Genomic DNA, 12,419 nt, shown 5'->3' with positions numbered 1-12,419 from the left:
ATGCTTCTTTCATCAACATTCGCAGCATGTTTCTGAGCACCTGTTATAGCTGTAGGCTTCGTTATCTACATACAGAGAGGGATTGTTTCAAAATTGGAAAGAGATTCGTCACCATGAGCTCCTGTGTGCAACGTGCTTCGCAATCCGTGATGTTGCCTGAGAAGCGAGGAATGCATTCCATCAACACCTCACCACAGGTTATCGCAAAACCAACACCACGATTCGAAAGATACGTACCTGGATGAAATAACTGCCAAAGCATACCCAAAACATGTCCGGCATTCTGATTCCTCTGTCTGAGCGGCAGTCTCGACCATCGCAGCGGAATGTCTCAGACCCCTACAACCTGGCCATACCTCCAAGAAGTCAGCGGCGCTCTACCTACCAACGCGCAGATACACCGACACAATACCTTGATCCACCAGATGAAGTGAAAGAAAAGAGAGGTACGCCGTACTTGGAGATCCCAACAGCGACAATTGTTGTTACCGAACGCCCGCGACCACGCACGCTGAACGGCAGTTCACAATCCATGATATTTCGCCACGAAAGCAAATACGATCCCAAGAGGTGGGAGAAGCCAAGGAAAAAGATAAATGACCGAGTGCTTGCATTTGCAGTAACATTCGGTCTCGCCGTACTCCTGGCAGTTGCAATACCACTTGCAGTGATTCTGCCACAAAAGTACATTAAGCCATTACCAATCAATGTACTGGTACCATTCTTCGTGGACACAGTAAACGATTCTTGGGAACGATTAGAAGACGCGTATGTTGGCTTCTTCAAGTGACATCCCGATCACCTAATGCTGACCTTACGCACAGCATCATCAAATACCACGACATACACTTCAGCGTCGTCGTCAATCCGAATGACGGGCCAGGCAATGCCACATGGCCATCCGCCACGATGATAGAATCTGTCCAACGCATCAACAAGTTTGCCAACGTGCAGGTGCTTGGTTACATCGATACTGCCAACGGGACCATGCTGAACGCAACCGTGCGAACTCAGATCGCGACGTACGCAGGGTGGTCGAATGTAACAGAAGACTTCGCGTTGGACGGCATTTTCTTCGACCGAACACCGTGGAAGAATGACGATGAAGGCAAGGTGCAGGCTTATTTGCGCAATGTGAGCGCGACGGTCCGAACCGCCGATGGCTGGGCCGACGGTCGGAAAGGCTTGGTCGTGCACAACGCTGGACATATACCAGATGCGGACTTAATGGATGAGAAGCCTGATATTGTGGTTATGTTTGAGGGCGCTTACGATGATATGCCGGAAAGAGAAGCGCTGCATGCGGAATTAGCCGCAGCAAAAGGTGAAAGAGAGAGCTTCGCCATGCTCGTGAACTCAGTGCCAAAAGACCTAGGACGAGGAGGACTACGAAGAATTGTGGAAAGCGTTCGGAGGGATGTGGAGTGGTTGTATCTGACGAACTTGACGGATAATGTGTATGCAGGGTACAGCTCGTTCTGGGAGCAGTGGCTTGATGTTTCTTGGTAATATCTGAAGACAACGAAGGCACCTTTTCCAGGCTGTAAAAAAGCATCAAAGCGTTCTTGTAAAAAGTTCCGACTAGGCACACCAGACTTCTTCGTGCATGTGCCTGGTTGTCCGTGCTTAGTCAGCGGTTAAAGAGCGGGTGTACGAAAGGACACATAAGCTCTTCCTTAGACGCGAATGCAAGTATGTCTAACAATATGAAGGCCACAATCCTACTTCCTCTATATGTATACCCGAATCAAGGCGCATGGGATCCAATCTACACAGCGTAGATATGACTTTGCTTCGATCTCGGCGCCTAGGCTAACGAGTCCTAGCATTGAAGCAAATCCTAATCTAGACTTCATCGTTATAATCAATCCGAGCAATGGTCCGGGCGGGGCCGGATGGTGGCCTAATGCAGACTATACCCGCGAGATACCGCATCTCGGCTCGTACTCCAATGTACGAATTGTCGGTTACGTACACTCGACGTACTGCAACAGGCCAATAGAAGATGTGTTGAAAGACGTTCAAACGTATGCGGACTGGGCGCTGGAGGATGAAAAGCTTCAGATGCAAGGCATCTTCGTGGACGAGACGCCGAATCTTTACACGCCGAAGACTAAGCAATACCTCGACACTATCAATAGCGTAGCGTGGAAAAACGCACGAATCGGCGGAGAACGACTGGTGAGCCAAAAGCCTGTAATAAATTCTATTGTTGAACTGACATGTTCAAGATGATTCACAATCCAGGCACTGCGGTCAACAAATCGCTAGCGGAGCCTGGCCCGGATATTACGGTGGTGTCTGAGACTTCATATGACGAGTTCGTCAAAGAACACTATCAGAAATGGCTAGCGACTTCGCCGTATGATCGCTCGCAAACGTGCTACATGCTGAACTCGGTTCCAGAGGAGGATATTCAGGACTTGACAGTGAGATTGCGAGAAAGGGCAGCATTCTTGTTTTTGACGAGTGCGAAGACAGACTTCTACCAAAGCTTCGACAGTTCGAGCTGGCAGGATTTTGTGGCAGCAATGGCGTCGGAATAGGGGGCTATGCTATGGAGGGTCTCTGCTAGAGAGGCAAGGCGGGCCGACATTTTCGTTGGCGATGTTTGGTAAAAACATCGGGATGAATACAGCTCCCTGAGATATTGAAACTTCTGGCCGTGATCGTTCATGTGCACGGAGCACAGATAGCATAAATGTTTAAGCATCATCGTATCTTGATGCGTCGGTGCCGCTGTTGCTCTGTCCGTGGAATGGCTTTTCAAGAAAGTCGTGCTCAAAGGCCTTCTCGACAATGCTCCAGATCCTGCATCGATTCCAGAGTCCTAGCGGCATGTTGTCTAGTCGCGGGTCATAACCTGCGATAGGGAACTGTTTCGTTGCCAACAGCTTCGCAACACTTCTCCAATCCCAATCTGTAGCTAGGGGTACGTTTCTGGGTCCTTGCTCCAGTGCCTCGATGTCTTTCGCGTTCAAGTCCCACAAGTGTGCATGTAGGCTCCCAGTAAAGAAATGGCTACGCCAGAAGCCATTGTCTAGCCGCACCTTTTGGATCATTGTTTTTGATGTGCGATGGAGCTTGATGATGGATTGAGTCGGGAGGTAATGACAGATTGCATCGAGCAGCTCATTCGGGAGTCGCTCGATGCCCCGATATTCTTGCTCCGAATTTTGAGGGATGCCTTTGGCCGGCACTTCCGGTGACGATACCGAAAGGACATCGTGAATGAAGTCCGCGATGTCCGAAATGTCAATCGGGTCGGCATAGAACCTCTATACCATGTCAACCGAGCTCAACGCTTGTGGAAATTACACACATCATATCCTCCACCCCACCACTCAGCCTTGGTCATGGCCAAAACACTTCGTGGTCCGTAAAGTCCCGACTAATGACATAATTCGAAGATGTCGTTCATCAGTTTAGTCTCGAGCTCGACCATCTCGTGTCGATTCGAGTAGCGGATGTTCAGGAATTGATACAAAGTTGCAAGAGTGGGTTCCAAGTTCGTGTCTTCCATCCGAAAATGTACGTTTTGTATAGCTCGACAGCTTATATCAATACAGGCTTCATGTAGTGGAAACAGCGTATTTTTAGAGTTGCTCGAGTGGCAAAGTGTGTTGTACCAAATGTCGTCTGTCCTCGTGTCATCTAGGACACGAAAGGCGCCATAGCCTGCAGTTCGGAACGCGGCCCTCTCCGACAGAAAGATGTCCTTCTCATTCGAAGTGTTTACTGGCCTTCTTTCTGTTTAGTGAGCTTGCAACAACCAAACTGGACTACAAACCCACTGAGATGGACCGCTTGTGAGTCTGTGTGCACTTAGGGCCTCAAAATCACCAAGAAGCCGCAAATTTGACAGCCACTAGTACCTCCACGTTAGCTCAATATGATGTGCCGGTCGAGGATACTGACTTTGCATTGTGGCTTTTTCGGATCCAAATTGTATACGTCGCCTTCGATGTCAAAGGGGGCACCACAAACAACACAGAATGCCCCTGATTCCATCGCATAACGCGCATCACTTATCCATTTATCATCCTGATCGTCAAGCTCTGCTGATGACCAGATGCTACCCATTGAGCTGTCGAGAAGTGAGACAGTGGCAGGGAGTGTGAGGTAGCACTAGCTCGCAAAAGATGATGAAATAGTATTGCTAGGACTTTGTGGTACTGACATTACTACCATGAGATTTCACAGGTAAGACGGCTGGCATTTGCGATAGGTCCAGATAATATCAATGACGTTACCAACGCCGTCTTTTGCGTAACCCAATCAAGCTTGGCTTATGTCATCTATACATCTTGCTGCACTCGCGCCCATTGACACTGAGCTTAAAGCCCTATCATAGCGTTTTGGTGATATTTTAGTTAAGCCTAACACGATTCGTAGGCTTGTAGCGACGTGGAAAGGTACTGGAAAACGTTTGAAGTAAGTGCGGTGTGATGACGAGCTCAAGGCCTCAATTTCATGGGGAGCAGGAAACAAATCATGACTTTAGCCTACATTCGGCGGCATCGCGGTTAACACAGCGAAGGGTCCAATTTCGACATAGGAAGTTGAGATGAGATGGCCGCGAGCGTTCTCGCGTGTCTCTGTCTCGTGTGGCTCTCACGCTGATATATCAGCCTAGCTAGATGCGGTGTTAGCGAGGTTGGTTGAGCCGCAACCAGGCTGCAGGAAGTTATCAGCAAACATTGACTTACATACTTCACACACTCACAATATTTTGCTCAGGCAATGGAACAAGCCTCTCCGTTGTTGCGTCTGCCGCGCGAGCTGCGTGACGAAATTTTCAAATACGTCTTCGACATCTTCGATCAGGAACGGCTGCAATTTAGCCGGCATCACGATGTGATGCAGCAGACAGTAACACCGCCAATCTGCGCACTACCACCAATCTGCTGTGTATCGCAACAGCTGTACATTGAAACGACGCCATATCTCATCAGTCGTGTTACGCCTTTCTCTTCAAGTGTCGCGACAACCTGCTGGCTTCGCAAATGGCTGGCAACTCTCCCCAACGAACTCGGCTATCGCTCCATTCAACACCTAGCATTCCGCAACTTCCACGGACCTGAGCAGATCAAAGGCTTTGAACTCATCGCGCTTTGTACGAATTTGCGGCACCTGAATGTCATGCTTGGCGATGAGTACTCAGATCCCGGCACCGTTCCGTCCTTGGCGATTAGCTCGCTCAGTAGCTCTGTCAACGCATACGAAAGCCTCGATAACATCATCCTGATGCACCAGCTTCATTATCTAATCGACATCCCGAAGCTGGAGCTTCTCGAGTTCGGTTTTCATGATTGGGAGCAGCCCGTCAGCTGCGACCGAGCACGTCAGGTCAAGGAATGGCTTACAGTCAAGTTTCAGAATAAGGGAAGGGATGTCAACGTTGTTTGCAAACAAATGCAATGGGGGTGGAGATTGCTCGATCGATGATGTGGATGAGATATCTCTCTGCTGGTATTCGGCTTCATAATCCTCTCTGGCACCGCTCCATGTGTCTTTCTCAGGCAGCAATTGACCCCGCCCGAAAGCGTAAAAGTGTAAAGGCCTATAGCAATACAATTATCTTCTCAGATCGTTTACCTCCACCATAAATTGATACAGGTGCAAGTAGACAGGACGTCATATACGCTAGGCGACCACATTACTTCCCTTTGTGTATTGAGTGAAATGGGGATTACCTTGATCGATGCCTTGCTGATTCGAGAAATTTTCCGTTATCTACGCCACGATGCGGAGGTGTTTTCTGTCGTCCGGATAATTATGCATACGGAACTCAGAGGAGTACCTTGGCTAGCAGGGGTAGTACCACGAGTGGCGTGGTTGCAAGTTATAGTGATTAAGCGATGTGGCACAGCTGGAGACCTGGTATAACTTCCACAAATCCAATTGAACTCAACCATACGAACCGGCGAAACAGTCAACATGACAAGCAATCGTTCAACTGCCCGCGCGTCTCGCTTGGCAGACTCAGCGTATAACTCGCCATACTCACATGCTGGCGCGCCATCTCCACATCCCAACACCGACCCCTATGCTCCTCTTCGTACGAAAGCGCTTGCCACGCTTGAAGGTATGGGATACGACCCGAAGACCATGGTCGAGCGTGGAGTGCTATGGGCCGAAGATCAGGACCCATTTGGTCATGTCATGAACAGTCGTTACATGCAGTTTCTGGGCACAGTCATCTATCGAGTGATGGAATGCTACGATGAATATCTCAACGAGGAGGAGTATGAAGGCATGATTACAGCCAAAACCGTCATACCTGTCGTTAGGAAGTACGAACTCGCCATCTTGAGGCAGGTCAAATACCCAGATGCTGTAAGTACAATTTCCGTTCCAAGAAGGTAGAATCGCGAACTAACCGCGAGATAGCTCATTGCTGCTCATCGCCAGGAACACATGGAGCCGACAAGAACAAACGGAGTGACTTCTCTCTTCTCCCTTAAGCAGCAGGCCATTGTTGCTGAGCTACGAGGCTCCGTCACATACGTGAACGCGAAGTCTGGCCGTCCTGTGGACATTCGAACGCTTGGTGGAGGATGGCCGAGCCTTTTTGAAGGCTTCACCAAGAAAGCAGAAAATGCCCTGGCTTTGAAAGAGAAGTGGGAGATCGAGCACCCCAAGCGTATTAAGCCGGCAGAAATTTCGAAGATCTAAGGCTACTGTGATTTTTAGCCTGGTACGTAGTCCCGGAGAGTCGCTCGAATAGTCGCTCTTTGATGATCATACCTGGAGCATGGCAAACACTCGGTGAGAGCCAGAATGCTTCCTGTTCGTACATGCAGACGCCATGAATAACTATCATAACACATGCGAGGGTTGATTGTAACACGTGATGTCCGATTTCTTTATGATGTCGTTGATGCAGGCAACACGCGCCCGGCCAATGCTTGCGACAAGCTCTTTCATTTTGAAGATGCAAGACAGCTATGCGATATGACCTGACGTACATCGGCGTACGTCAAAGATGCACCTGTGTTACGAGGTCACGTTCCGACGCGTTACGCGAATTTTGGACCAGGGCCAAAACGCGCTAAGAGATTGCTGACGTTCCGATCTCACTGCTTTTACGTCATTCACTCCTTTTCATCTTGTCACACTTCCACCAGCTGCTAACTCTTCGCGTCAATTCCCTTAAAAGTCACGTCGGCAAATTGACAGCTCTGAAGCGGTGGGACGCAATTATTAGCAGCAATCGTAACAGTACGATCAGCGCACGCGCACGCCATCAAACACCACTGTGTCAAAATTTCACGACAGGGTAAGCAAGTATCAGTATGTGAAAAACCTAGTGTGTTTCGTGGATACATCAGCCCGCTTACGCATGGCCAGATATAGTCATTCATCGTCCGCACTAGACTTCATTTTCTTCAACAAGCTTTTTCGCATACCTTCAAGAATTCCAGGCGGGTGCATTTCGTGAGAGGGTGCATCAAATCCATCATTTGAGATGTCGCTTTTGAACTTGAGCCCAGAGTTGCTACTTCTTGTCGCGTCTTACGTGCGTCAGGTCGATCTGCTCAATGTCTCACTGGTGTGCAAACAACTGCACTTCACGATTGAACCTGAGCTCTATCGTGAATATAGCAACCCGCGGCTGTATACACGCTCCATCTTGCCATTTCTTAAGAAGATTATCGAACGCCCTGAGCTTGCGAAGCATGTTCGGCAAGTGGATTTACATGAGTGGGAGTCGTTTGATCACTTCTATCCACACATGCAGAATGGAAGATCAGAGTTGGACATTGACAGATACCGGAAGGAAGAACTCACCCGAGAGGAATACTATACCCTTGCAGAAACTGCAAAGTGTGCAGGAGTTATAAATGCGATCGACACTTACGAGTCGTCTAGTCTTCTGCTCGATAAAGTGGAGTCAATGAGCAAGGACATAGCTGTCCATAATTCTCCGTCCTGTAAGTTTGCACCGGCGCAACGTTTAACGTGCATGTCGCTAATCACCCCGCGACCTCAGGGTATGAACACTTGTTTGGCAATGAAGTACATTTCAATGATGTGCCATATGATACCAAGTTCTGCCAACTACTTCGCACAGGTGTTGAGGACGCTCAGGTTGTGCTTCTCCTTGCAATGCTGCCCAATCTGCACGAAGTGTTTCTCAGAGGTGGTCCTCATGATGTAAAATCGCTGGAGTGGCGAGCATCCCACAAATTTGCGTCGTTACGCAAGTTAACACTGTGTGGTGAAACCGGCGACCTCGCATGGCCTCTTGGATTTTATAGCTTTCTTTTGAATACAACACCAAGACTTGAACAGCTCAGAGTCTGTTTCGGCAGCTCTTGGTATCGGAATTTTGGCGATAGCTTTCCTGAGCCCTCAAGCGTCGTGCCATTGACTTTGCCGCCTGGATCGCTCAGTCAACTCACAACACTTCAGTTGAAGAGCTGCTGCCTCAAGATCAACGATCTACAGACTCTCATCCAGGCTTGCCCGGAACTGAAGTCATTCTACTACTACAGCGGGGAAGATGCACAAGGTCCTTATGGTCCATCGCCCGCAGGGATGATCAGAATATTGGAGCCACTGAAGGATAGTCTGGAAGAACTCTGGTTAAACCTTGACACTCTGGACGCGGATCTGGACGACGATTTTCGCATTCGCTCCTTGACGCACTTCACTGCTTTGAAGACTCTTGATACATCTGCCGATATGTGGGAAATGGTGGAAGATCTGGATGTCCTTGACCCTTACAGGGACGAGGATACAATCGAAGACAGTTACCGCTTATGCTACCGACTACCCAAAAATCTCCAGCAGCTCATCTTCCACTTGTCCGCAGAACAAGCAGAGCCATCCATCGGCCAGATCGTCGACCTCGTGCAAATGCGTCATACTATGCTTCCGAACCTACAATACCTCTGTATCGCCACTGAGGACGAGGAGTTCCACGAGGAATTGGATGAAGCTCTTTCTGACGATCTCAACGCCATGACTGCCGAACCCCAGCCTTTCGAAATGACCTTTGATGATGATATCCTCGTAACTGTCTTCGATACGGTGCTTCCATCCCGCCATCAGCCAGATACGCGATGGTATGGCAATAAGTACTCGGTCAGATACCGCAAGCCCACTAAGCTGGATCGCGCGCTCGATAAGATAGGCGAAGCGTATGAGGCAGGATACAGAGGTGAGACCCTGTCGGATGCCCTGGCAGACGAGCCGGAGTTGGCCGAGGTGCTCAAAGCAGACCATCCCAGTGCTGAGGATCCTCCGGAGTATTACGACACTGATGAAGAGGTGGAAATGCTTGGCTAGGCTGGTTTGGGTACGTCATGACAGGCATTTGACACATAACGAACGTGTTCCTATCAACATCAGCTACAGAATTGGGCAAGTTATGTTGCCTGGGCGGCGCCACTGTCGCCAACAGTCACGACTATATATTGACAACGCGTCCTCAAGCTATACGAGCTCGGCCGTTTTGCTTATCGACGGATTGTCGCCCTGATTTCGGTTTCCAGACCTAGGATTGAACGGGCGGAACAGGGCTAAGTTTTTGCAGCTTTCGTTCGACTCGACTACTCAACTGTCTCTTCTGAAGGTCACATATCCGCACATTTCGCACTATGTTTTGGTGAACTGAATCGTTCTATTACATTTTCGTTACTATTCGTCTGTACTAGTTATGCTACCAATACAGTTCGTGTTTCCCGAAGAAAGTTGTGGTTGCCCGCAATTGCTATCCAGTCATCGGACCTTCCTCCAGAACCTTGTCTTGTGCTCAATCCTTCTCTCCACCATTCAAGACGTCCATCTCTTACGCTCCACCTGGGTTGCAGCGGCTATTCTCCACTTCTCCCTTGACCCACTCGCCAACAGGCGTACCCTTTCGCTCATCCTTCCGCGGGAATAGGTGACTGTTGAACGTCCTCAGTTGCTGCTTCACCGGACTTATAGCATGCGCGGGATCCAACACAGCCTTGGGCGGTGCCAACTCCTCGCATGAGCTCTCACGGGAAAGATCACCAAGTGCATTCCGTATGTTTTCCCTGGACACGATGCGGAGCATCTCATGATCTGGATCTTCACGCTGTCTGGAGCGTGGGTTGCGGATCTGACGCTCAGGTGACTTTGCAGGAATGGGAGGAGGGATGTGGACATGTTCGGAGTCGGAATGGAGGAATTTCCATGAACTCTTTCTGGCTTTGGGTGATGGGGTGTTGGGCCAAGGTACGGCTTTGGGCAATGTTGAGGGCGGACCGGGCCATGCGACCTTTTGCGCGGCTGTACCCGGCTGAACTGGCATGCTGACTAGCTTTGGAGGTGGCAACACAGTCTGGGGTAGCTGGAACTTGGACTGGCCAGGCGTATCTGCCGATGCGACACGAGGACCACTGTAGGGAATAGGAAGGATTGGCGCCGGCAGACGGGTAGCAGGCGTCCTAGTACGAGCTGGCTCTGGGTTACGCATCGTGTTCATGCGGCGCACGTGCAAGTCAGTAAGAGAGATCTCTTTCTCCCACTCACTACCTTCATAGCTTGGGACGCGAACGTCGTGGTACGACTTCCTCTCGCGGATCTCCGGACTCTCCTCGAGATATAGCTTAAAACTGCGAACCTCATCGGCCTCAGGTTGCAAAGGACGTGGGATGGCGCTGAGCTGTCCCATGGGAGAGAAGACTGAATCGTCGGAGTCGCCACGCGCACGCTTGATCTGATCAGCCAAGTCTTCTATGAAAGGGTTCGAGTTTCGGATCGAGGTGAAGACGCTTACGCCGGAGGTCTCGCGATGCTGCTGGGGGCGAGGCAGCGGCGTGATCCTCATTGAATCGCGCAGAGGGTCATAAGGCTGCGATGAGTTGCGGTCCGGGAAATGTAGCTGACGCGTCACGCCATGGAGCGGGCTCCTCTGGTCCCCTCCTCTAAGAGAAGACACAGCGTTGGTCAACGTGCGCTTGAGGCTCTCGGAGTACTGCTTGATCGGACTTCCACCATCTCCCACACCACTAGCTGATCGCTTATGCAGGTCCTGTCGTCTGGGAACGCTGCCTTGTGGTGACCGTTTGACGGGACTGCCACTGCCATTCCGCGACCTGATGCTTGGCTGGAACGAGTTGACCCGCCCATGGTTCCCAAGACCTTTGCGACTTTCGGCTCGAGCACGCTGCTCCGCCAACCAGTCCTCCATCTTCTGCTTGAATTTGGGACGCTCGACGAGGCCACCGTACTGAGGGTAGACATCCCGCAGCTCCCTCTCGGTCGTGTCGTAGTTCTTCGCGGTCAGGACACCCTGCGCGAACTCCTGAGCATAGTATGGTGTCGCGCCCGCAGTGTTCGCTGTCTTCTTAGGTATCGACACAAGACGGTACGGAGTTGGACTCAAGACTCCACCTTCAGGGACGGCTACGTTGCTACCGGGAAATGCGAGCGCTGAAGGGCATCTCACCTCGATGAAGAGGGCGAGTCGGCCATAGTGTCGGCGACCCATGGAGCTGTATGAGGTACGAACTGCGTTGACGATAGGAATGAAAATTTCTTCCCACACCGTACAGACGTTCTTCAGCTCGAGGCACTCGAATCGCCACGGGTTGTAACTCTTGCCAACCTTGAACTCCTGCAACAGCCAAGCATATAGATGCTTCTCATGCTCCTCAATGCGCCACTTGCTCTTATCGATGACGCCATACAGGCTGGTATCAGTCGTGTGGTCGATGTTGTACCTGTCTGCTCGCGGGTCATAGCGCAAAGTGCCTTCGTCGAATTGCGTATAGAACCAGAGGATGTCTAGGCGGGAAACTCCATTGCCGCCGGGATCTCCGCCGATGGGGATGATTTGGGTGGTGCGCGGCACAGCGTCTGGTGACAGTAGATACACAGAGTCGCGAAACACGGACCATGGGCGGAGAAAGGCATCGGTATCGAGTAGACGGTCTTCAAGTCCTTGGTAGCCATCCAGACGGAGTAGAGTAAGCGCGTGCTGCAAATCAGGAGGGACCTTTTCATGGTGGTCACGGGTGAAGAGGTCGCGGATGTTGGCCATGTTGTTCTTCGACGGAGTGCGCAACATTGCTAGCAGATGGTCAGCTCAAGGACCAAAAGTAGTGAAGTTTCCGGTGTAGTTGGGCGATTGGCTGCTGTGTCGGTGTCGGGAAAGGGTTTAGAACAAGTGACAACGGTGGCGCTGCTATAGCGACGCGGCATGGCGACGGAGGGCGCAATTCGCACAACGAAATCTCGTCTGTGAAATTTTCGGAGCGCAAACGGTGAATTACCACGAGCCGCCGATCTGCGGACTATGTTCTAAGCGGTGGGTAACTACATAACAGCAATTTGTTGGGCTTGATCCGCCTTCACCTTGACCGACATCGCTCGTCTCGTCTGGCCCGATTGCGCTGGGCTGGTTTTATATATTAACCTGCCACCAAGCTACAATCTCC

General features: G+C 50.6%; 7 protein-coding genes across 7 annotated transcripts; 5 read left to right on the top strand and 2 right to left on the bottom strand.

Moving 5' to 3' along the window:
* Positions 1-271: 271 nt before the first annotated feature.
* Positions 272-1,703, top strand: SNOG_08578 (hypothetical protein; the record flags this gene model as incomplete). The annotated part of the gene is made up of 2 exons (XM_001798835.1): positions 272-768; positions 825-1,703. The coding sequence occupies 2 exons, from the start codon at positions 272-274 to the stop codon at positions 1,507-1,509; spliced, it is 1,182 nt and encodes a 393-aa protein (XP_001798887.1). The 3' UTR covers positions 1,510-1,703.
* Positions 1,695-2,546, top strand: SNOG_08577 (hypothetical protein; the record flags this gene model as incomplete). The annotated part of the gene is made up of 3 exons (XM_001798834.1): positions 1,695-1,777; positions 1,827-2,181; positions 2,232-2,546. The coding sequence occupies 3 exons, from the start codon at positions 1,695-1,697 to the stop codon at positions 2,544-2,546; spliced, it is 753 nt and encodes a 250-aa protein (XP_001798886.1).
* A 22-nt stretch (positions 2,547-2,568) lies between these two features.
* On the bottom strand, positions 2,569-3,358 carry SNOG_08576 (hypothetical protein; the record flags this gene model as incomplete). Its single annotated transcript, XM_001798833.1, has 2 exons — positions 2,569-3,278; positions 3,323-3,358. The coding sequence occupies 2 exons, from the start codon at positions 3,356-3,358 to the stop codon at positions 2,706-2,708; spliced, it is 609 nt and encodes a 202-aa protein (XP_001798885.1). The 3' UTR covers positions 2,569-2,705.
* Positions 3,359-4,743: 1,385 nt separating this feature from the next.
* SNOG_08575 (hypothetical protein) lies at positions 4,744-5,448 on the top strand (the record flags this gene model as incomplete). Its single annotated transcript, XM_001798832.1, has 1 exon — positions 4,744-5,448. The coding sequence occupies one exon, from the start codon at positions 4,744-4,746 to the stop codon at positions 5,446-5,448; it is 705 nt and encodes a 234-aa protein (XP_001798884.1).
* Positions 5,449-5,940: 492 nt separating this feature from the next.
* Positions 5,941-6,678, top strand: SNOG_08574 (hypothetical protein; the record flags this gene model as incomplete). The annotated part of the gene is made up of 2 exons (XM_001798831.1): positions 5,941-6,339; positions 6,394-6,678. The coding sequence occupies 2 exons, from the start codon at positions 5,941-5,943 to the stop codon at positions 6,676-6,678; spliced, it is 684 nt and encodes a 227-aa protein (XP_001798883.1).
* Positions 6,679-8,544: 1,866 nt separating this feature from the next.
* SNOG_08573 (hypothetical protein) lies at positions 8,545-9,297 on the top strand (the record flags this gene model as incomplete). The annotated part of the gene is made up of 1 exon (XM_001798830.1): positions 8,545-9,297. The coding sequence occupies one exon, from the start codon at positions 8,545-8,547 to the stop codon at positions 9,295-9,297; it is 753 nt and encodes a 250-aa protein (XP_001798882.1).
* A 502-nt stretch (positions 9,298-9,799) lies between these two features.
* SNOG_08572 (hypothetical protein) lies at positions 9,800-12,022 on the bottom strand (the record flags this gene model as incomplete). The annotated part of the gene is made up of 1 exon (XM_001798829.1): positions 9,800-12,022. The coding sequence occupies one exon, from the start codon at positions 12,020-12,022 to the stop codon at positions 9,800-9,802; it is 2,223 nt and encodes a 740-aa protein (XP_001798881.1).
* Between the last annotated feature and the right edge of the window lie 397 nt (positions 12,023-12,419).

The sequence above is a fragment of the Parastagonospora nodorum genome (genome assembly GCF_000146915.1).
Source record: "Parastagonospora nodorum SN15 chromosome Unknown scaffold_13, whole genome shotgun sequence".
Classification (NCBI taxonomy): Eukaryota; Fungi; Ascomycota; class Dothideomycetes; order Pleosporales; family Phaeosphaeriaceae; genus Parastagonospora; species Parastagonospora nodorum.
The sequence above is the reverse complement of the archived record's forward strand: the minus strand, read 5'-3'. Positions and strand labels throughout refer to the sequence as shown.